Source organism: Amblyomma americanum, chromosome 1 (assembly GCF_052857255.1).
Source record: "Amblyomma americanum isolate KBUSLIRL-KWMA chromosome 1, ASM5285725v1, whole genome shotgun sequence".
NCBI classification, from domain to species: Eukaryota; Metazoa; Arthropoda; class Arachnida; order Ixodida; family Ixodidae; genus Amblyomma; species Amblyomma americanum.
This window is the reverse complement of record NC_135497.1, coordinates 66475937-66500534: the sequence shown is the minus strand read 5'-3', so window position 1 is coordinate 66500534 and position 24598 is coordinate 66475937. Positions and strand designations below refer to the sequence as shown.

At 45.0% G+C, this 24598-nt stretch overlaps 1 protein-coding gene across 1 annotated transcript in view; it reads right to left on the bottom strand.

The window, feature by feature from the left end:
• The window catches only part of Gpat4 (Glycerol-3-phosphate acyltransferase 4), a 34263-nt gene extending 9690 nt beyond the window's left edge, over nucleotides 1-24573 (bottom strand). Inside the window, exons 1-11 of the mRNA XM_077645770.1 lie at nucleotides 24302-24573; nucleotides 20928-21036; nucleotides 20762-20871; nucleotides 20601-20698; nucleotides 18860-18925; nucleotides 17169-17243; nucleotides 16736-16825; nucleotides 7240-7333; nucleotides 7060-7175; nucleotides 5552-5607; nucleotides 2520-2734 (exon numbers count right to left, since the gene is read on the bottom strand). Coding sequence (XP_077501896.1) covers nucleotides 2520-2734; nucleotides 5552-5607; nucleotides 7060-7175; nucleotides 7240-7333; nucleotides 16736-16825; nucleotides 17169-17243; nucleotides 18860-18925; nucleotides 20601-20698; nucleotides 20762-20871; nucleotides 20928-21036; nucleotides 24302-24481 — 1209 coding nt within the window. The 5' untranslated portion in view covers nucleotides 24482-24573. The remainder of the gene's footprint in view (nucleotides 1-2519; nucleotides 2735-5551; nucleotides 5608-7059; nucleotides 7176-7239; nucleotides 7334-16735; nucleotides 16826-17168; nucleotides 17244-18859; nucleotides 18926-20600; nucleotides 20699-20761; nucleotides 20872-20927; nucleotides 21037-24301) is intronic.
• Nucleotides 24574-24598: the final 25 nt, after the last annotated feature.

Genomic DNA, 24598 nt, shown 5'->3' with positions numbered 1-24598 from the left:
TGACAAACACTTCAATTTAGAACGGCATTAATGTAAAGCACAGTGGGGCTGAGCTAGTTGCTTCATAGTCAGTCGTAAAGCATTTCGTCTGAGTCCTGTTCATGAGCACAATTAGAAGAATTAAAACATACTATGCGCAAACTTCTTCAATGCAGCTTATTGCTCCTTGTTTGTACACCTTTATGATGCTGCCCATTTCAAGTTATATGCATTAACAAACAGAAGCAAGAACTATAAAATTTAATATGTAAAGTGAGTGTGACTCCTACCCTAGAGCCAGCTAGCGGTAGCACTAATGCCAAAAATACTGACCTCTTTGGTTAAAATCATAACTCGAAAAATGAATTCCGCACTTTTTTTTTTTTTCAGTTTCAGCCAAAAAGCCTAATCCCTAAACATAGCCTTTGGTCTGGTGTGCCCATTTTAAATGCGAAATCGCTGTAATGAGGTGAAACCAGCATTTGGAGCGCCATTTGTGATGCAGTGAAGTTGACCTAGCTGAGCAAATGCTACCACCAGCAGCGGCTTGCCTGGCCCATCCTTGTTGTTGAAGGCATCGTGGAAACCTACCATGCCTTTACTTTAATGAACAATTACTATATTTATAGTGTATTGGTAATAAGATTAGACATGTTCTGATAGACGGCAACTAGCTCCAGATCTCTGCCCACTGCAGGTTCGATGTGAAGCAGGACAGGCAGTGGTGGAACTGCTACACCGATTGCGTCAAACGGCAAATGATGCTACATGCTGCTATAGAATCGAGTCTTTGCTCACTTCTGTGGCACACCTGCACCAAAAGATCATTGTAAAGCTTTGGCGAGAGCGACTCCGAAACTGAAGCCTGCACTTTTAAATGTTGGCTGCGCACTCCTTCTACAACTGTGTCACAGAAAGTAGGAGTAGGAAAATATTTGAAATTTTGAATAGTTTGTGAATAGAAACTGCTGTCTGATTTGAGTCGTGCCATGCGTTTTCATTGGAAGTACTGAACAAATATCCAAAAATCACGGATATTCCTGCTCCCCAGAACTTGTGGTCAAAAACTGTGGCGTTTCTAAACAGCACATCCACAAGCTCGTGCTTATCATGGAAACTGAATGTTTTTTTTTGTATGGCCAACTGCCACCACAGTACAAAGTGCGCATGCGACAGTGGTAGACCTTGCATGAAAGAAATTCGCTGACGGCCATTACGAGAGCTGCTGCGGCCGCCCCACTCTCGTGGACCAGAAGACGGAAGTGCAGCACCAGCGCGTCACGACGCAGCCGACAGTTGGCCGTAAATGCAACAAATGCGCTAATAAAATAAGTGAACAGGCGCCAGTGCTCCTGCCCTTTTCGGTCCCCGCGATGTGCGGCACGCATAGAAACAGCTTGTTGCTAAGCAGGTGTTAGGGGTGCGCGTGCATGTGTGTGTCTGAGCGCACACGCCCACTGTGTCAGGCGGCAGCTAATTAAATCGTGAGAGGCTGCTCGGGACGAGCAACCTAAGTCTCAACACAACCCAAGCAACCCAAGTCCCACCGATCGCAGCACCTGCCATGGAAGGGCAGAGGCACATTGCTTTACCGTTGCATCACCACTGCGCCAGGAGTGGTGGGAAGACTACCAGGAATTTATGAATGGAGAAAACGACAAATTCCAGATTTATGGACATTAACCCATTACCACTTCTGTACAACAGCCATCCATTAACACTGGATCTGAACACTGGAAGCAAATGGAAAACAGAACTGCTAGCACACTTAATTCACATTGGGCCTAACTAAGCAAATTGACCATCATTTTTTTTTTTTTTTTTGCAGGCATACATGGGTTACAGAAAATTAAGAATACTACCTGGAGGCTTTAATTTCAATGATAGCATTCTTGCATTTTGTGCAGATTTTCTTGATATGTCTAGTTATTTTTCGCCTTGAATAAAAACTGCGCAGTCGAGCAAATTTTTTTTTTCAATTATCTCGTTATAGTTTTTTTTTTAAGAGTGCTGTGATGACGAAATTTGGATTTAGGGTTTTTTTTTTGTTCTGGATCACAGTGAAGATCTGAACTTGCTGGCTCCAAAAGTAGAAATTTTGCTACAATCTCCTTTCTTTATGCGCTGCAACAGGCAAAATTTTGATACAGAATGCAATTTTTTCTGCTACAAAAGAAAAATGCCTGCAACAAAACACCATTTTTCCTGCTACAAAACCTGAAACTGCTGCAACAAATTGCAATTTCTTCTGCTAAAAGGAGCCTGCTGCAAGTTCCACCACTGGACAGGCCTAACACCACCCAGCGAGCTGCGTACTGCCAAAATGCTGGCGGCTGGCACCCCACTGCAGCAAAAGCACTGTTAGCAAAAGCACTGCTATGCAAAAGCATAGTCTCACACCTAGGTTACAGAAAGGTTATCGTTCTGCAAGTTTCATACATCTAAATAACAACATATCACGCTATTTCACAACCCCCTTTGAGTTCAATATATCCCTGATAGACTGTATTATCTTTAGTCAGACAATGAATTCTACTAACCCTTCTGTGCATGGGCGGCAGATACCAGACATCACAGACAATGGCCCATGATGACATCATCATAGCCAGATAGTGAATATAGTTCTGCTTGCTGCTGTTCCAGAAGGCATCTCCAAACCGTGCGTCATACTTGATCGCAGCTGGGTAGATGGTGCCACCAACCTCAAAACTGCCTTTCTTGAATTGCATCACTGATGTGTTGTTGATGCACGTGCCTGAAGGAGCCATAATTCCACATCATTAGTGAACAGAATTCACATTTGTCCCTGTTATCCAGTGTAAAACTGAGAAACCTCCACATGTATGTAGCCACAATCACGCTCACACGTAAATCTTTTGAAGAACACAATGTGAATAGCATTCTTTAAATGCTACTCACATTTGTTTGTCCCAATGTACTAAGAGGTCTACGTAAAGCGAGTGGAAAATAATGAGAGACTGAAGAGGAACACTAAATGTAGCTAAACTGAAAGATTAAAATCCTGAGGTAGCCAGCACATCACTTTTACCAAGAGCAGAGCTTGGAAGACCCAGAAAATTATATAAGTGTAAAAGAGACGTAGAGGTGCCCCTAGCAATTTGTGTCAACCTGTACCTGACAATGAATTGTTCACCACCTACTATGTATCACAATAGGATGAAAGCAGTGCGACGCGTCCTGCCGAGACATGGCTTATTCCGCAGGTCGCCTACTCGGCCTCTGCAATGACTGTGCGCAGCAACTTCAGAAGTGCAAGTCAAGCTTAAGTGCTCTGGGGCATTTTCACTTGTGCTGAACAGTGAGGGCACCGTGTCTTGTAGGGACAGCAAAGAGCATGAAAGGTGGTGCAGAGTACAGCTAAATCTGTTGGTACTGCCTGTAACAAAGGGCCCATCTGGTCAGCGGATAAAGCAACTTCAATTTTTTGTCATTTTCTCAGTCTCCCAGGACATTCCCAACATTTCATGGTAGTGTAAATGGGAGGAGAAATATGGGACTTAATTTGCGATTTTCTCAGCAAGAGAATTATCTTTTTTCACGGATAAAACACTGAAATAGTGATCTGCAGCCTAGCGTAACCAGTTCACAGTGTTTCCGTTTCCCTTACATTATATTACATTATTTACTGTATGCTAATCTTGATAATCCTCAAACCCTCTGAATCACTCTTTTCTACAGTTGCAAAGACAAGAGACAAAAAACATTAATGTTTGATTATTAAGTGAACCACACCTCATGCAGGTAATATGAAACAAATACAAATGTAATTTACTACTAAAGATAAGGTCGAAACTTTAGTTGAAGAAATATGGTTTAACCATATTGGTTTCACAAATATGGTTTAAGTGACCAACAGGGTCACTGGTAACATCGCATTAATGATTACTGTGGCTACTTACAGTGAAACTTTGCAATATTATGGTTTTGATGTCATTCCTTCAATGCAATCACCTTTAAAAAGGAACTAAAAAGGAACTGATAGCAGTACTGCATGTAAAATAAACCATACTTTATGTAGAATGCACCAGAGCTGACACATAACAGTGCAAGCTCTGGAGACACCACACAGCTTTGTAAGAAAACCTCTTGTAATGGTTAGCAAACATTCAAACCAGTTTCTAAGTTTGCAAAACCACTCCCATTTACTTATTAGCACTGTTTCTGTGAAACTTTAATCCATACATTGTAAGCAGATGAGCACTTTGACACTCAGTTGTTGCTGCACTTTCTGTTCATACCTATCAAGAACACGCACATCACCTAACACTAAGCAGAAAAGGCACTGCTCAAGCAAGGAAGTGTGCGTGGCAGACACAACAATGCTAGGACAACAGCAACGTCAAATGTTCTCACACACAGACTGAAGTTTGTGCACCAAAAACACTAAACTGCTCACATTTCAGGAAGTAAAATGGAAACCTCCCTCACCCCATTCTTGGTGCAGAAGGCCATTAATTAAAAATTACGGAAGGCACTTAAGACTACTTATATGCTTTCAAGGTGAAAGCATTAATTTTTTAATTTATATTTTTCCTTCCTTTATAACGACACACCTGCTCCTTAGCATACAGTCGTAAGGCAACGCATACACCAGGTTCACCTTTATTCACTAAAATGCAAAGTGGTCTTGTGGCCTATGGGTTGCATGCTCGCCTTGTAGTCTGAAGCTGCGTTCGATTCAGCTGCGGTTCACTGCACCAACTGCACCGGTTCATGGTGCGCTGCACTCAAGTCCTTGATTCACAGCGCCCCCTGCACAGCCACCCTCGATTAAGCTGGGTGCAGTCATGGCGCCGCTGTGGTGCACGGAACCGTAGAACCAGCTATAGTCAGATACCCCGTCAAAGGACCCCCTTCCAGCCAATGGCGTCGGCCGATTCTTAGGAACCTGCTAGAGAGACGAAGCAAAGTGGTAGATGAAAGGGGATAGCCCCTTCCCTCTATAGCCGGGGATAAATCCCTCGCTCCACTGTGGTACTGCTCCCTGCATTTGTCATGCCAGCAGGGTCATGAGAATCGGCCGACACCATTGGCTGGAAAGGGGGTCTTTTGACGGGGAAAAGCCGCTGCATTCTTGAGTTGCATCAGACTAGCAAGGAGGTGCAAGAAAGTTGCACATGTGCAGACACCACTGCTGACGCACTGCATCGTGCCGGCACCAGCGGCACTTTTGCAGTAATGGTGCCGCGAACCAGCACTGAATTAAATGCAGCTTGAAGGTCTTTGGTTCAATTCTCCGTACCTTCGGAATAAATTTTTTTCTTTGCTGATGACATAATTGGGGATCTTTTGGACCACTCTTCCTGGACGCCGACGCAGGGTTTCGTTGCTAATGTGCCGCTAGGCTTACACCTTAAAATCAACACTCATGGGTGGGTACTTGGTCCTCAAGGCAGCAAGACAAAAGGGAGTTCTGAAGACCATTTAGTACATGCTATCAAGGCCCACAATAAAGTAGGGAGGTTTGAACAAATAGTCATCCACAGCGATAGCATTTCTGTCAAGACAAAAAAAGCATTAAAAAAAGAAGAGTGAATAAGCATGCACATACCTTCAGGAAATATGAGGATCGGAAGCTTTGTGGGATCTTCAACGTGCTCCCGAAGACTGCAAAGCAAAGATGGAAATGTGGTGATCTTTTAATGAAACAAGGGCTCACCCATAGGAGTGTGCGAATAGCACTTTTTGAAACAGTCGAATACCAATAGGCTAGCTTTACTTCCGAATCAAATATGAATCGCATATTTATTTATTTGTTTGTTTATTATTTCAGACACCTGAAGGGCCCTTAGGTGAGGGCTTTACATGAAGGGTGGGCTAATAACATGGCATTAATAAACCAATTATTCGCTGATTGTGCCAATATCTGCGCAAAAAGAATACTTATGCGAAACAGCAAGGTGCTAACAGAAGCGCTATAGGTCATGAAGTTAAAACTGTAGTCACCGAAAGATGCAACACTGATCTCGAGGAAGGGACACGCAACACAAAGTCAGTATATTAACTCTATGAGTGTCATGCCATATGCATAGGAAAACTACCTTTCACTACTGATAACGACAGCAAACTAGCGCCGAATATCCACTGATGAGAGGAATGAGTTAGAACCATAGCCTCCCATATCGGCCATAAAAGCAGGGCAGGTCTAAACCTTGCTGAACCCTGGCAAACGAGCCATTCTTGAAGATCACATTTATGAGCACTATGAACACTACCACACATATGGACTGCGTCACTGTGCTGAATCCTCCTTTCCACACATACCAATCATGGTAGTATGCTACCTGGCGTAGGGAGTGGTACCTGTTCTACACCGACGACTGTTAAGCGCCCATTCCATGGGTATTAAGTCGCTGTCGTAGTAGTAGTAGTAGCAGCAGTAGCAGTAGTAGTAGTAGTAGTCAGTGTAACCAAAGTGTGGCAGCCACAGGAACCCGGAGGCGAGTATCGTGGAAGGAGGAGGAGGAAAGTTACCGTGGAAGCAGGAGGGTATAGTAAGAAAGAGCGCAGAAATGCGTATCCCGCAGGTGGTTACCATGAGCACCACATGGTAGCCACTGAAGAAGACTATGGCAAAAGCGAAGGAATGTAGCACGGTTCATCTACAACGGCTGCTGTGAAACGCGCCAATCTAGGAGAGGCTCAGCAGTGCTGGCACTGCACACCTGGAATGACGGACTGCAGGGAGCGCAAGTCAAAGCATGAGTGTGTGAACAAACTAAACAGAGTGCTATATAACAACACATATAAGCACGTTGCTTTCAAATTCTTTACCTCAGTATACCACAAAACATCACTGAATCTTGCGTTACACAGTGGTAAATGTCCTGTGAGCTTTTTTGAAACTGTTGTTGAAAAAAAAACCACAACGTGCCCTATTCGAACTTCCAGCTACTCGAAAACTATTTAAAAACTTAAGAACGGATTCAAATTATTTCGAATTATTTTGAACACACACTATTTTATTTGTTCAGGTAATCTAATAAAAGAATAATCAATTCTCTATTTGAAAATTTCACATATTCGCACACCCCTACTCATCAGCAATACGTGGCTCACCGCTTGGCAACTGCCTGTCTGTCCTTGATCTCTGCTCGCTCAAACCAGATATGCGATGCCGCCTTGTTGAGGGCTGTCTGGATGACGCCAATAAATCCACCTTGGGTCTGGCCCACCTGTCAACAAAGCAACATTTCATTTAATGTCCAACGCCTGGAGGTTGCTCGTTCACTCCCTTACCAAGGCATAACAGTTGTCACTTGCCAACATGGCCACGTCAATTGGGGAAGTGTGGTTTGCAACACATATGCCGCCAGGCTTCGCCCGGTTTTCTCTGAAAAAGCCACCTTGCAATTCAACATCACATAACACGGCAGCCTTAAAATGCATACTGTAAACACTCCAGCAGTTACTTTTAAAGAACAGATTTAAAAAATCTCTCTTAGTATCTTGTGTGCAGCTAACTTGTACAGAAAGCCTCCTTTATAATAAAAATACTTTGTAACAAAAACATTCATATAATAAAACCTTGAAGGAACACTTAAGCTCTGGCTTAAAGGTGTGATGCGATAGCATTAATGGGTCCTTTCAGCAGCCATTACTTTGCAGACATGGAAAATGTTCTTTCTGTCATCATCACATAAAGCTTAACCTACACTTAAGAGTATAAAGCGATATCATTAGGGATCCCTCTCAAGCCAGTACTCTTTCTCTATCGCCTGGGTTCTGCCTACATGCCTATATATGCGGAATTTGCCATTCTCTACTTTACATTCATAGATCGCGGGGCAGCCTTGTACCACTCCTGGCGCAGCGGTGTAATGGTTAAATGGTGTGCCACTTCCCCGGCAGGTGGCTCTTAAAGTCACTGGTGGGGCTTGTGAGACCCAGGTTGCACTTCTCTAGTGACCTCTCACGACCAATCATTAATTTAACTGTCACCTGCCACGGTGGGCAGCTTGTGATGACGTCACACGGTCATGTGGCCTAGGTGGCAGGTGGGCCACCTGCTTTTCTCAACATGCCGAAGATGTCGAGGTTGACGCTAAATGGGACCCTTAACGCTATTGCGCTAACACTAAAATATAAAAAAATAATAGGAAGCGAATCCTAGCCTGCTACTGTAACACACTACTTGATCGCTTCTTCCAACACACAATGGTGTCCTTTATGAAAAAGATTAAATGCAGTAATAAGAAGGATAATGTTGACAATTTAAATGCTTGTCGCTACATAAGTGTGCTCACATAAGTAGGTCTCATACAGTGGCATAAATCCCCCCAAATTTCAGGGGGGTACACAGACCTCCAGCACCCCCCACGACCTACCAAGTCCCAGATGCGGGTATAGTCTGAAGTACCGAAAAAGCCACCATCAGCAGAAGCCTATAGCTGAGCGGAGGTGATACAGAGGAGCAAATTGGTCAGTCGACGAGAAAAGGCTCCAAAACATCCCCTAGCTTGTCGCGCCAATCAGTATGAGGCCGGCACGATGAAGGAAATGGTTGATTTACTGGCTGAAGTGCTAGAACGTCTGATGGCGGGGAGCCGAAACGGCGCGTGACGGCGGCACGAAGAGCGAGCTCAATTCGACCGCACTTCGGTGTCATCATCTTTGACGGCTGGTGCTGCTCCTGCTGCGTAAGGCCGCTGCTGCTGCTGCTGCTACAGTAGGCCCCCCCCAAGCTGGGAGCCGGAACGACACTTTCCGCTTCTGAGGAGTGGCAGGGAGAGATGGCGGTGGAGGGCAGCCGGCCGGTTGGGGCAGAGAAAGCACACATGAAGGTCCAGTGGGCAGGGCATCCTCTGTGAAGGCTCTTCAAGCGGTCGATTGAAACGGTGTCAGTGCGCCCATGAATGTCGACAACGAAGAACTTCGGTGTACTTTCCAGTACACAGAAGGGGCCGTCGTAGGGGCGCTGAAGCGGCTTGCGGACAGAGTCTCAGCAAACAAAGACGTGCGTGCAAGTCGCTAGTTCGAATGGAACATGTAAAGATGGTCGAGACTGGCGTCGGAGATGTGGCGCTCTGAGATGGCGGCAAAAATAGTGGAGCTGCGTCAAGTAATCGGTAGGGTCGGGACTTGTAGACGAATCGATAGATTAGAAAAATTCACCAGGAACACGCAGGGGTGAGCCGAAGACAAGTTCTGCCGGAGTGCAATGAAGATCTTGTTTCAGTGTAGCACGGAGGCTGAGCAGAACCAGTGGTAGGAAGGCCATTTAGTGGGTGGTGTCGAGTTGGGTTTTGAAGGATGTTTTTAGCGAACGATGGAAGCACTCGATCAAACCGTTGGCGATGGGATGGTAAGCAGTAGTTCTAATTCAGGAAGTTCCAAGTAAAGTCATAAGTTTATTAAAAAGTGAAGATTCAAACTGGGCGCCACGGTCAGTGGTGATGGTCGAGGGAACCCCGTACCGAGAGACCCAGCCGGCGTCGAAGGTTCTGGCGATGGTGTCACTGGAGCCGTCAGGCAGAGGGAACGCTTCAGGCCAGCGAGTGAACCGATCGACGCAAGTAAGAAGATATGATTGTCCAGCAAAAAGTGGCCAAGGACCCAAGTTATCGATGTGGACGTTGTCAAAACGGGCTTACGGCAGAGGGAACGAGCTGAAAGGAGAGGTCATGTGTAGCCAAGTTTTAGACTGCTGGCAAGCCAGGCAGGCACAGGCCTAGGCAGGCACGTCCTTGTTGATGCCGGGCCAGACGTGACATTTTGCGAGAAGATGCTGCGTGGCGCGAATTTCGGGATGGGACAGAGCGTGGAGGGCATCGAAGACAAGATGGCAAAAGGCAGAGGGCACCAAAGCGGCACGAGGAGCGAGCTCAATTCGACCGCACTTCGGTGTCATCATCTTTGATGGCTGGTGCTGCTCCTGCTGCGTAAGGCCGCTGCTGCCGTTACAAGCTAAAGGCCCATAACGCATAATGCCCCATGTGCACAGTTAAATGGGGTACAGTGTGCCGCATTGTTAATTGTGGATGCTCTCCTCTTGAGTAGAATGGCATCTTCGCCAGCGTTCCTGAACTTCGAAAAGCTGACTAATGAAGACACTTCGTATTTTCGGACCTTTGCGCAACCCATGCAGAGGAGGTCCGTAGGGTTGGAAATCCCTCATTTGGGATGTGGACAGTGTTTGGACTTTATAAAGCTACCAGCGCTGTTTGAAGGGGAGCTCTCTCCTTATTTGAAAACGATACGATTCCATATTTCTTACTGCTGTACGAAGTCTCCTCGACATGTAAACAAAGCTGGACTTGTGTTCATAGTACACTACGACGCTAAACACCGTGGTGTGCTTACGAGGCGAACAGGTTACGCTTGCTCTAAAGCCATTGTTATTACAAATTTCTCTCCTATTGCCTCACGAGCCACTGAAAAGGATGGCATGCAGTGTGCTTTTTATAACCAGATTTTTTCCGGTTCCACCCAGCTTGAGTAGGCACTCGTCGCTAGTATGAAGCCGGTGTTGCTCTTCTTGCTTTCTGCAACTTTTTCAGCAGTTACAAAGATGTTGGATTATAGCTTGTTGTAATTCTATTTTTTTTTAAAGCGAAGTTTCGTCGTTAAAAGAGAACAGGCCTGCACAGGCACGACCAAATGAACACCGTGCCAGGCCGGGCCAGCCATTAGAAATTGATCGCGGGCCGCGGTCGAGTTCAGAGTCCGAACCGAAGTAGCACCAAGTAGGGCTGGGCCCAGTCTACATACCGACCCGTGCAGACCTCTAGCGCAGAGTATAAAGTTATGTGTTGCAGCTGTCCTCGAATCTAAAGCCTGCGTTATGCCATTTAAACATCCTAGTTCAGCGGTTGTGCTGTTTCTACAGCACTGCTTTCTCGCATATAATCACAGTCTCCATGTTCCTTTATTTTTCGCTCATAGGAGGCGTAGGCCCGAGATGGTGGAAGGGACAGTCCCAATTTTCTAATCGGACCCGCAGTTTTAAGAAACTGAAAGCGACGGCGGTAGACAGACTCAATGTTTTTTATTTATTTCCTTTTTTTTTTAGTAATTGCGTTCGCCAGGTACGAACAAGAGAAAGACCCTGAAGAATGCTTAGAGGGTTTGCACGGTGCAAACCCGCGCACGTGCAGGGCTACCCTTTAACATCGCTGTCTCAATCACGGATTGACTGGATGCCAGAAAAGCAGGGGCTTGAGGTTAAATTAAACAGAATCACACGCAGTCATGGCATGTCCTTTGATGGTTGGCAGATTGCAATTCTGACAGCACTGTTTTTTGAACATCTGATTCTGCTGAGCCATTCTGTGGAAGAGAAGAAGCCTCCTCGCTCCCATGGCTTCACTGCGCTGCATGTGCTGCTCGTATCAATCCTTCCCACCCGAGTAGTACCGGGATATCCGGGGGGGGGGAGGGGGGCTTGCATGATATGTCCCTCCCACCCTAAGCGAAGGGGGAGTCAGAACCCCCCCCCCCCCCCCCCGCGATTTACACCACTGGTTTCATAGCACTTCAGAGTAAAAGGTTTCTGTGTTAATAGGTAGAAAAATAGCATGACAAAAAGTTTAGAAGAAAGCTATTTAAGAAAAAATGCCATCACTAAGAAAAGTGTCCCCTCTAATTTTTTGAAGGCAGGCAGGCAGCCTCTCGGCCAACCCATTCCATGTGCTGCATGTTTAGCCTCTCTGCAAATAGATGGCACTACTATACTTTCCTTGTGCAGTGAGCTTTGGCATCTCGGCAGTTTCTTAACAGGTAATGCACATTTTCATTCAGCACAGAAGGGCCATATGTGTGCTGTTGTCAACTGCAACATGAGGTAGAACACACTGAAATGATGCACCGCCGCAGAGGCTCAGTGATTATGGCGCTCAGCTGCTGACCAGAAAGACACAGGCTCGATCCCGGCCGCGGCGGTCGAATTTCGATGGAGGCGAAACGCAAAGGCGCCCGTGTGCTGTGCGATGTCAGTGCACGTTAAAGATCCCCAGGTGGTCAAAATTATTCTGGAGCCCTCCACTATGACACCTCTTTCTTCCTTCTTTCTCTCAGTCCCTGCTTTATCCTTTCCCTTATGGCACGGTTCAGGTGTCCGCCAAGATGTGAGACAGATACTGCGCCATTTCCTTTCCCCAACGACAAATTTTCAACCAATCTTCAACCAATTTTCTGGTGATACTGATGCCGATATGGATAGCGGGAGCTCGTGGCGGAGGAAAAAGTTGACGATGATGATGATGAGCTGCGGCCTCAGGCGCCATCCGTGGGCGGCATCTGGAAGCTCCTGTGCGCATGTGTCGCCTCCGCGATCAAGCGGACCGTTGCTCGCAGCCGGAGCTGATCGCAGAGGCCACAGCTGCTATTCGGGCGTAGGTCATGGAAAGTTTGGGTGCGGCCCATACACGGGTGCGGCCCTTGCATGCATTTATATGGTACATGCCCCAAACCTAGCTGGTTCAATATTATTATAGTTTTTACTTCTAAAACACACAGGAAGGCTACTGATAGTTTAGTGACATGTGCACTACAATTTGAAAGTTAAATATGATCAAGCTGTTACTGACTAATAGTATCTGCCATTGCTCAAGCAGCATAGGTGCACTTGTAAAGAATGGACCTGTGCAGGTTGCCCGGGCAGGCGACTGTGGCCACATTTATTGAGGGCTGCCAGAGAGGAGATAGCAGTGGAGCAGCAACGGCAGCTTCCGGGCCTGGCCAGGGTCCCGAACGTTTTCACAAGCGTGTGCTGGGGATACTTCGTTCTTTTTGGCATTTCACCACAGCCAGCCACACGAGTTGCTACAGACCAAATGTCAAACATGCTGATGGTTTGGTTATACAAGCGTTTGAAAGAGCTGCATACTAAAAAATGGAACGCAGCACATGGGATGGCTTGCAATGGATGCGTGAATACAAATGCAGTGTGTCCTGACCAATACCGCAATCACATCAGCGATTCAATGTCTGCTTTAGAAATGAGACATGATAGCAATGCTTAAATGGCAAGAATTACTACAAGAAAAGCATTGTGATTAACACTGTGAATGAAATATTTAAACTGACAGTGGGATCACATTTGATAGAGTTTTGCTTTGAATGGAAAGCTGTAAACTGCTTTACATTAGTGTTACTGTTTACCCATGTGGTGACAATATAATCTAGTATGTTAATCTCAGTGCTGAGCTTCTAGTTCAAATAATCCATTGATCTACCAGTGGCAGCTATAGTACTACAGTAGAATCTCGATAATACAAATTCCTCTGGAGCACGCAAAATATTCGTATCATCTCGAATTCATATGATCCAAAACAAGCCAACTTCAACATGAAAATGAACAAAAACTTTATTATGCTTAACTACTACCAGCCGAAAAAGTCTGTAATACAATTCTGCAATTTCCTGCCCTCGATGTCACTGACCATCCCCGTCTGAAACGCGTAAAACTGTGCTGCAGTTTCACCGCTCACATTGCTGGCACCGATTGTGCGGCGCAGGACAACAAGAGCGTGAAAGGTTTCTGTCAGTGATGGCGGCTGGTCTGACTCATCGGCATCTTCACTATCGCTGTCAGGCTCCTCGAGTTCACCTCCGCCTACTTCATTGATTAACTCTTCCTTGGTTCTTAACCCCCACGTAGCAACGTCGTCGTCCGCGGTTAAGAAGTCGTGAGCTGAAGCTTGGGTTGAGAGACTGTCTCAGCGTTCAAACGTGAAATCCTCACTGGGCTCTTGATTATCTCTCGTCGAAGCCGCATCAGGTCCCATGTTAAATCTACATTTCGAAAACAATTCAAAATTGTGCTTGCCGTCACATTGTCCCAAGACATGGCTAGGAAGTGCATTGCATCTAACAGACTTATCCGCAAATTCACATCTTTGCGCTCAATTTTCGCCACAAGACGCCTCACTAAAGTCCTTTGAAGTGATGCTTAACGTTGCAAATGATTCCAGCGTCTAGTGGCTGCAGATGGCTGGTAGTGTTCACTGGCAGGAACCTGACTGTGATGTTGTTGAAAGTCATTTGCTTTGGGTGGGCAGGACACTGGTCGACAAAAAGCAGAATCTTTTGATTTTTGGATGCCATTTTACGGTCCACGTTTGTGAGGAACTCACGAATAGAATTTGCAGTCGTCCAGGCCTTTCGGTTCCCTCTGTACAAAACAGGCAAACGTCCTGCCAATCGGAGACACCTCAGCTGCTTGGACTTGCCGATGGCTGTAAGCTGCAGCTTCTCCGAGCCGTCAGCGTTGCAGCAAAAAAGCACTGTCACTCGTTCCTTGCTTTTCTGGCCAACCTGGCATGCCTGGCCTTTCACGCACACACAAAGTCCTCTCCGGTTGCAGATTGAAGAAGAGGCTGCCTCGTCGGCATTAAATATGTCGCGTGGCGCGTACTCCGAAATGAGAGCCGGCAGCGTGTTCAGCCAATCGTCGACAGCTGACTCGTCCCCTTTCTTTCCTTCCCCAGAGATTACTCTGTACACAAGTCTGTGCCTCTCTTTAAATCGGTGCAGCCATCTTCCAGAAGCCTGGAAACCTAAGATTCCAAGAGAAAGCGCGATGTCAGCTTTTTCTCGCAGTACCTTGCCGTCCACGTTGACGCCGGCCGCTGTGACTTCGCGAAGCCATGTCAGCAGGACCTCTTCCAGTTTAACATACATCACCGTCTTCGCCTACTTCATGTTGACACCGAAGTTCTGAGCATTCTTCAAAATAACGTCTCGCTGTCCAACAATGGTGTAGAGCGTTGACGGTGCCAGCCCTAACTCTCTTGCCAAGTCTACATGTTTCTTCGCTGGGTTTTAGTCGACCTTCTTGAGTATATCAAGCTTCTCCTTAAAAGAAAGAGCCCTCCACTTCCGCGACATGTTAACAGCGAACGCTTGCGCAGCTTGCGTCTTTGTCACGTTTGAGCAGACCATGTTGCACTCGGCGAAACGCACACGACAATAACGAACGAGGGAAATGGACGGGTGCAGCCAGCGGCAGCGGCCTCCCGGTCAGCTCCCAGCAGCTACAAGACAACTTTTTCGATAGGCCAATGAGCTGCCAGCAAGTGGGTGACGTAGCCCTGTCAGGCACGTGACTCACCTTGACTCGTCGGGTTGCTACAGGCAACGCATTGTAGCGCGCACCCGTCGAAACCGGCGAAAGGGAGGTGGGGGTAGAGAGGGACAGCGGTGGCAGCCGGTACCCTCTCCCCCTCTACGTGGGCTCGCTTGCGTGCACGGGTGGTTGGTCGCATTCATATCATCCACGCCGTCTTGCAAAATTGTTTGTATAATCGTGAATCGTAACGCATTCTGTACAGTGTAGACCGTCCAAGACACTTTCGAAATTCGTATGATCCCGAAATTCAGATCATCCGTAGTCGTATCATTGAGATTCTACTGTACCACCACATTATGAAAGATGTTCACAATCTCTCAGGCAAGCAAGGGAATCCATGGTGAAACACTATGAACAGGCACACACAGAGGAACTAAGACGCTAAAGCACCTCAATAATCTAAAGGTAATGCCATCTCCTCTCTCCACCTCCTGTGCTGCCACTCACTGGCTCCCTTTTCGACCGTGGCTCCTCCTACGCGATGCTCAAGTAGCAGGTGCTCTCCGGTATGATCGCACTACGTATCACATTGTATCGAGTCTATGCTTGCATGCGCCACTCGCATTGTTTGGCACCGAGGGGAAGGAGGAAGCAACAAAACTAACAAGAAAAAAGCACAAAACACATTATGGCGCTTGACCAATGGGAGGTTCGAACATCGAGGAAATGTGCAGGGAAGGAGGCAGGCGGCATTCTTTAAAGGTTGGCGTTACTTTTTTCCATTCAGGATCTTCAGAAGAAGCAACACTAACTGCATTAGTGTGCTGCTTCTTCATCCTTCTGCATGCATCCGTTTCGTTGAGTGCAGCGTTTCCTCATGGATTTCTAACGCAGTTTCCAATCTAGCAGTTCTGTTAAGTCAAGGTATATTCAAAATGGCTGCAGCAGAAAGCTATGCAGCTTTTTCAAACCTTCATAGTTAAAGAGAGCTGCCCTGATCCAGGGCCCCCACCAAGAAACACCGCCACACCTAAGAAACTGCTCTGCCAACCAAGCTGACTAGGGAGCCAGCAGATGGTAGGGTGAGTTTTCCTCAACCATTGACCTAATACGCAAGGCAGTTAGAAGCCGATAATTATACATAACAAACAAAAGATCAAGAACTGATCACTCAGATCTGCCTTTGTTGGTGTTTTCAAAGCCTGACACAGTCTGAAAAATGTAAAGAGCTTGTTACTTGCTAAACAAACTACTTCTAAAGATGCCTATTGCCAGATCAACAGATAAGTGTGCCTATTGAGGGCAGCTTAGTTGTTAGTATGACAGGTACTAATCAATCAAAAGCCTTTGTGAGACCAACATACATGGCACTAGTTAAGCATCCTGAGTCAAGAGCATATTCAACACTTACAATGAGAGACGTCACTACAGGGAACAGACCATAGAGTACCCCAAAGGAAGGATGCAGAGATAGTAAAGCTAATTTCCCATATTAACCATACTATGGAATGTACATTTCACTATTTTAATTGGCCTCCACATTAAAATGCTTTCAAAAACTCACGTGTTACCAATACTAATTTTGTAGTAAAAGGCACTCACACCCCACATGGCCTTGGCATACAGTGATTTGGCCTCCTTACCACAAGAACTAAAGTGAAAATCCTTCAGTTTTTTTCCATCACTGTTTATGCAACAAACCAGACCACATAAATGAAAGCTCACCTGTTATGGTAGGTAACAATGGCTGATACGGCCCGTGACAAAATTCGGAAGGTGATCAAGCTGATATGCCAGTAAAGGAACCGCTTAAACCTGAAAGCAGCACCAAAATACAGACTTCACATTTTATACAGGGCAGATAAATAAGAGAAAAAATTGCCACAATGGCCAAAACAACACCAATTGTGTCCAGCTTTGCAGCTCTGAATGTTGACATACATTAGCCTTGTAAAATCAGAGCATGGCAGGTTAATCCCATACACTGGCACCCATAAGCCACCACATGTCCAAATAAGTTAAAAATGCATAGTAAAACCACATGCTCCAATAGCACCAGAGCACACTGAAGACATACTTCAATAACTTGGCACAAACTACAATATTGTGATCAACCTGACAGCTGCTAGCAAGAAAACAAAACAACTCCTTTACTCACCGGGTCTCTGGAAAATAGCCCAGTATAGCGGTACAGCAGATGAGCCATATCATGCCAATGCATGTCAGTGCCACCCTGGGGTAAAATAAGAAGCAACAAAAGTCCTTTAATTTTACTAACTGTGAAGTTCAGAGATAAGCCCACAAACATGCACCTGCAAAAACTTGCAGCAGCTAAAGAAGTGCTGGAACATACATCAATATTCTTGTCTACCTTTTAAAGTGAAATAAATGCGAATGCTTTTTACAATAAAATAAATGTGAACGGCCATCTGCCACGAGTTCCCAGGCCTCATATTGAAATGCCAGAGACAAAATTACCGCACCCGTTTTTCCAATGCATGAGCTCGCACTTCAACTACGGGTGCAACAGCCTGGAAACTTTTGCAACAGATGGCACACCAGCACATATTGAACAAGGCTATGATACTACGCAGTAATGCTGAGATCCAACTAATACCCCTGTCATACAGCCGTTCTCGAAGGCTTTTCCACCAAATGCATCTTGTTTCACCAAAGGAGCAAGACCTGAAAGGGACGGTACAACTCAAAGGTACAAAAGCCGTTCGACTTCGGCACTCCTTGTGTAGCGTCATGAGGTGAAATTGAGACTTTCAAAACTGAAGTGGCATATTTTATTCACTCGTTAAACTTATAAATTCACTTCACCGTACTTCCTCCATTGAAGAACTACCAGCAGCTTCTCTCATCAACAGCAGCAGCAGGTTTAGTTGATCGTCCTAGCCATCATGGGAACTTGTTACTGCCACATTTTTATTGTCTTGAGATGGGAACATATGAGCACATGTTCAAAATCAAATCCATACACATTTTTTTATTTATACGATTTTTTCAAACATTGTTAGCTGCTTAGATTTTCTTTTTTTTCCTTTTGCTTTTCTTCGCTGTACGGCGCTGCGTTCGCAGTTACTACAAGACCACTCCTTCGAGCCTCAAAGGCAATCGTCACCTCAAAGGCCCTTTGTAACAAAGGCGCAACACTTCCGCAGTGTAGATGCACACCATGCGCCTTTGAACACAAGGACCCAATTCTCAAAGGCCTTTACAGCGCCCGTGTGACAGCGGTATAAGCTTACTTGGTTTGTCGTCATTAAATTTTGAGCCTCCCTTGGCTCCATGCGACACTACATATGACTGAGAAATTATACCTTTGTATCAAACTGCACTATTGACAACCCACTCACCCACACATTACCCCAACTTATTTTGATGAGGTACATGTTTATTACAGGTCTTTCAGATTTGTCACAACATTAAAATTACTTGGGGTCAGAACCCCTTTTGCAGTCAGCAAGGGCTCCATAACTGCGACAGCTAGACATCCTTCTTGTGAACACACTCCGAAATTCTGTAGCTTGAATTTGCGCTCAGTAGGTGTCAAGTAAAATTTGAGTAGGATGAATATGCAGGGCTAGCTGTGAAGTTACCACTACTGTGCCTGACACTTATCTTGCTGCACTATCACTGAATCAGTAGTCAATGTACTTATCTTCAAAGATGCACAAACAGCCCATATCCAAGAGCATTCATTAAAATATACTTTTCTTTCCAAATAATGTCACTGGCATCAGAAAAGACAAGACAGTATGCTTTCATTCTAAAGCAACAACATGCAAGAAATGAATCAATGTAAAAATGCTGTCATTCCTCATTTAGCATGTAGCCACTTACCTCATCGGGAACAGAATAACGTAACGGAGCAGGCAACCAATACACCAAATGACTGTCAACCGAAAGCTGCAACAAAAGGGTACACTTCAGTTACAATTGGAACTCCAGTAATATACGTTGTGGGGCTAGTTGGTTCATACTCAGACTTCTTTTATGCGCACAGAAAGACGACACAAAAAGACATAACTATCCATTCTTTTTGGTATAAATGTCATGTACTTTTTCTGGAATAAAACAGTTGAAAGTTTGCGCTCCGTCCTGTCTACCTTGTCTTTTTGTGTCGTCTTTCTGTGCGCATAAAATAAGTCTGAGGACAATTGGAACTGAAAGTTAGTGATCCCAAATAACACAGTAGTGTCTGCTTTGGCACTCATTGAAAGGCTCCAAACAACAGTCCGGAATAAACGGGCCAGACAAGCACAAATTCCGAAAAGTTGCATTGTGGAGTACAGTAGAAACTCGCTATAGTAAACTCGGTTAAAGTAAAAGTTCGGATATAGTAAAGCAAAGCTGCGGTCCCATTTCGCCTTCCATAGTCAACTGTACATTTTTTTTTTTTTGCTATAGTAAAGATTTTTTCGAGGAAACGGCTATAGTAAAAGATCGTCTGGCCATGGCGATATACTTCCCGCGAAATGATGACATCGCGGCACGCGAAAAGTCTCGGATCGCGAGGCAAATAAATACCGAATACAATAAAACGGTGCTCGTTGAGATGGCTTCACCACCACGCGCGAAAGCCGCGAGGAGAAGTCAACTTTTCGAACCCCTTGAGGCAGTGAGGCAAAACGGGTTTCTTAACCACTGCCTCGTAAATGACGCTGAGTCCACAGAAGAAGACGCCGTGATCATACAAAGCTTTGGTTTGCACATGGAATCAAACTCGCTTTATTGTTATAGCCAGGTTGTATTCATGTAAATGCGATGCTTCCGAGAGATGTAAACGAAGTTGAAAACTTAATACCATGTGATAACTCAAAACAAATAATTATCACATGAAGGGACGATAAGAGCAGAATTTAAGGTATTTCCGATTGTTTCTTTTATAAACCAACATTTCGTGCTTAGTAAGCAGCCAGCGGGCATAGTCAGAGCCATGCCATCACCAACAACTGATATAGTAAAGATTTTTGCTGGTCCGAGTTGCTTTACTACAGAAAGGTTCTAGCATTACACTAAGTGAAACTGGTGCTGCTCCTTAGGTGCTGCACTATGTCCTGTTTACATACATTTTTATCAAAAGTGCCAATAAGGTAAACAGACTGTCTTACTCTTGGCTGCGACTAATATGTGTACATGAACCTTTCGAGCATCAATCAATGTGACAAGGTTCAGCATTGTGACATTCGTGGTGAAGCAAAACTTACTGATTTAGGATCACTCCAGATAAAAAAGCTGCAGGATATTTTCACAAATTTGCAGTGGCCCAAACTTTCCGAAGCTTTCATACATGCTAAGTGGTCCTCTTTTCAAGAATCACAGAGTTAGAATAATTAGCACAATTAAAATGGAGATGCAGAACTAAGTAATTCCATTCAGAAACCACAATGCCCTATTGACAATAACTTTGCAGCAGTAGCAATGAGAATAATGACTTCATGCTGTTCACAGCTATCTCCATGAAGCCACTCATTTGCTTTTTTCTTTTTGCCATGAAAACATAAACAGAGCACAGTTCATAAAGTACAGACAAAGAAACAAAAATGGAATGACATTTACACAATATGACCATAAAACTAACCTGACAAATGTGTAGTTCTTGTTTGTCCTTGTCAGCAAATTCCAGGAAGGCAGTTCAGCAGTCGCAAACCGCTTGGTCACCACATCATCGATAATGGCCTGACAACAAAGTGCACAGGTTTTTAGAACATGTACTGGCTGCAGGTGGAAGTCAGCTCACACCTCAACACCTTTCTTGATGAAATAGGTGATGTCACCCAAGTGGTATTCCTTGAGTGGGATGTCGATAATGGGCTGCTCAGCTCCAACAATGACATCTTCTCTCGTGATCACTGCAGATGGCACAAGACATGTAAGTACCAGTTAGGCAAAGCTGTAACCCTCTCACCTGAAGTTGTAGTATTCGTTGGTTCAACATTTAAAGCTCTAAGGTCCTCTGCACTGTCTTCTCGCATGAGTCTTTGCTGGTTTGCTCGTTCAATCTTGATTCGGCCATACTGCACAGAAAGCAAGGACAGAAAGTTCCCAGTGTTGCATCTCCACATTCTTCAATGTAGCAAAGTTTCAATCATACCGTTAAAACCATGCAGTCCTAAGAATACTTCCCTCCCTCATGCAAAAACAACAATGACGAATTACGGCATATGCACAAAGAAGGGACCACTACGCTGTCAGGTTAAGTCCTAATCTTTTGGTATAAATTCCTGGATCACATGCATATGAAGCCGAATATCCAAGCCCAAACAATTCTCCCAAACAAAAGTGAATTCACCAAATATTTTTTTTACACCAAGCTTCTAGTCATGGCACTCAAACAAACAATACTGTAGTAGCACGAAAAAGAGAAAGCAACACAGAACATGATTTGCTATGTCCTAATTTTTGAGACCAAACTGGGAGAGAACAACATGCACCATGGTCACTCCTTTGCGTTACAATGTACACCCCCTGTCAAAAGTTCCCAAGCCGTAGGGTCTGCTTTTGAGTAGTGCACTGGGGCATTTATGACACCCCCACACCTAAAGATATCCATAGAGGGTAGGAGAAGCATTGCTCTCATCTCAGAGAACCTTGGTAGCTATATAGGCATTTTAAGTGCCAAAATAAGCTGTTCAAAAGCAGACCCTGTGTCTGGAAGCTTTTCATGTGCCCTGTACAAGTGCCCACAAAAGTTTTCAGGACCTAGAAATTACAAAAAGCCTGAATTTTCTTGCTAGGTAGAGGCACATCCTGGCATTGAGTAGTGTATTGAGCTGTTCGCAGAGGCAAGTACGGAGTTTATCCGTCATTTCGTGGATGCATGCTGGAACTGCTGAGAAATTAAGTTTTTTTGTACTTTTCATGTTCAGAAAACATCTGTGGGCACCTGTACATGCCAGAATACATGCCAGAACATGTGCCACTCCCAGCGCTTGTAAATCAGAAAGGCCATTTTTCATCTTGGCACTTTATCAGTACCCCACAAAGCATTGCATTGCCTATACCACTGACAAAAGGGTTTAGTGACAACTTGCCTTCCTCCTAGTAACATTGTGTTTTCCTTTCAAGAAGATGCTACACTTTGGGTAGACAGGGCAACTCCAAGATAAGCTGAACTGAAACTTCTTGCATTTATTGCCAGCACAGTGTTAGTACACCAGCAAAAATGATGTGTGCCAGAAATTAAATTAAAAAAAAACTGAAGCAAACAGAATTGCACATAAATACAAATTTACAGCATCAAATAGCATCCTTTACACACATACTGCACATCATCATCATCAGCCTGACTGCATCCATTGCAGGACAAAAGCCTCTTCCATTTACCCTGTCCTGAATTGGTGTATTCATATACGAAATTGTGGCCAAGTACTACACCAGGTGCGTTGTCTCTCGTCACCATGATCAGGCCACACCCCATGCCTGGTTATGCAATTCCATCGAAACACTTTTTTTTAAAAATCCGGTGGAGAATCGCATGGCACTGGGATTCGAACCCCAGTCCTCTCGCACGCAAGCCGGAAAGCCGGATGCGCTTCATCCATCTGTGTTCAAGTCTTTCTGTACCACTTAGCGCGATTTCCTCGCCTGTACACAGTTTTACTTTTATGTCCAAATATTGACACTGTAATACTGCCATACTAATGCATAAGTGAGAAATGCAGCAAGAGTAGTTGCTTCTGATTATGCTACGTTCAACAAGAATACAGCCTAACAGTTATCGTGACAAGCAATATTGCTCAGCTTACCTCCTGACGTGAGGGCTTTTCCACCAACACAATGAACGCTGTTACCTTTCTTTACTTTACACCAAGAACAGTCACATATATAGTTGCACAGCTGTGTAAGACTGCAACTTAAGCTCCTGGCCTGACACTGGCATAACAGTACTACAGCGAGTGTTTTGCACATGCAAAGCTAAATTCTGTGCATGCAATAATAAACTTTTTACATGTAAAGCTAAACGTTTCTACAGTGAATGCCATTTCAGCGTCCTTTCTTTTACTCTCTTAATGCAAGGCAGACATGTTTCGCTGTCAAAACTTTTAAAAAATCTTAAGTTCACAACTAGAAATGTAGGGCCAGCTGTGCTCACAGAATGATTCCCATTCCTATAAAGGCTGCTTTACATGCCAGGTCAGGCTATAGCCAACTTAGTTTGGTACAAAAGGCTATGTTATCAGTGACAAGCACAGCTTATGTGACTTGCAACATTCACTGAAGAAAACATTGGTATATGTCACATACACATTCTGAAGAGAACTTCGTTGATATTAGCAAATTCAAAAACTTGCAAAAGTACTAGGTAGGTCTGCAATCTATAATATGAAAAATTCAGGCTGCATGCACATTAGAGGATTTAACAAAATATCATCAGTATTCAGTGAAGTGAGGAATCCGTTTTTTTTTTATATATATATTTTATTTTTATTTTTCCTTACAATACACACCTGAGACCAAAGCCGTCAACGTTTCCGGACGGTGCGCACTATCCGCTTATTCCAGTTTCATCCCATCTCGGCGATATTACGAAACAAACTTGTTCCACGCAGACGCAAGACTGAGCTGACGAGCCCCGATACAATCGTAAAGCAGACAAGTCTACTCGCTGATAAGCTGTAGTACGGGGCATCGTACGACAATATCACTGAGCGCAGAAAAGCCACTATGTATAACCTTGCCTCTCGCAATTCGCTTAAGCGGATGCCGGCGCAACCCAAGCACTGTGTCACTTCCTTTTGAGAGGTTAGACGAACTCAAGATCAGTTTAGTAGAGTGCCCGGCAACTCAAACGAAAAAACGCCTAACAATAGTTCGCTTGCCTACCAGAATTACCACCGTTTACATCACCTTTAAGGTCGGCCAGTAGTGCTGATGTAGTACAGCCGCCAACGTATAAGCAGCTGTATAGGTGCCAGAAATAGTTTCTCATCGGATAATTATTTCGCACGCTGCGTAGTTCCACCACATAGAGGCAATTCCATGTGCGCGGACGAAGTGCATAACGAAAATGCAAGAAGCACGAAAACCACGAGAAATACCACTGTAATGTGTCTTGGCGCAGTGTAACGACGAGTTCATATGCACCTTAGCTGAGCAAAACAGGTTGGTGGCTGGCGATAGGCGAAGCACATGTCATCTCCAAGTCAATGTGTGCCGACCGGCGAACGGATCAAGCAGCGCTCTGAGCAACAGGCTGGACAGCAGCAAGGTTCGGAACTGCCAAGAGCTACAATATAGTGGCCATATATGAACGAAAACAATTTCGCACCGCAAACTTACCTCAAACAGTTTCAGGAGACACCGTATGTACTGCTTTCTTATCCCAAGGCTGGTGTTTGTTACTGATAAAAAGAACAGCAGGAGCAACACGGAGGACGCGCAGGTGACAAACAACTGGAAAGGATGCGACAAATACCATAGTAACGTCGAGATCGCATGGGACTTATAGTCCATCGCCATTCACCGAACTGATCAGCGGCCACTCCTGCCTATCCCCCCGATGATCCCTCGGACGTGCTGGTGGTGTTGATGCGTCGCGGCGATGTGTTTTTCTATCGTGAATCGAGTCAATGAGTC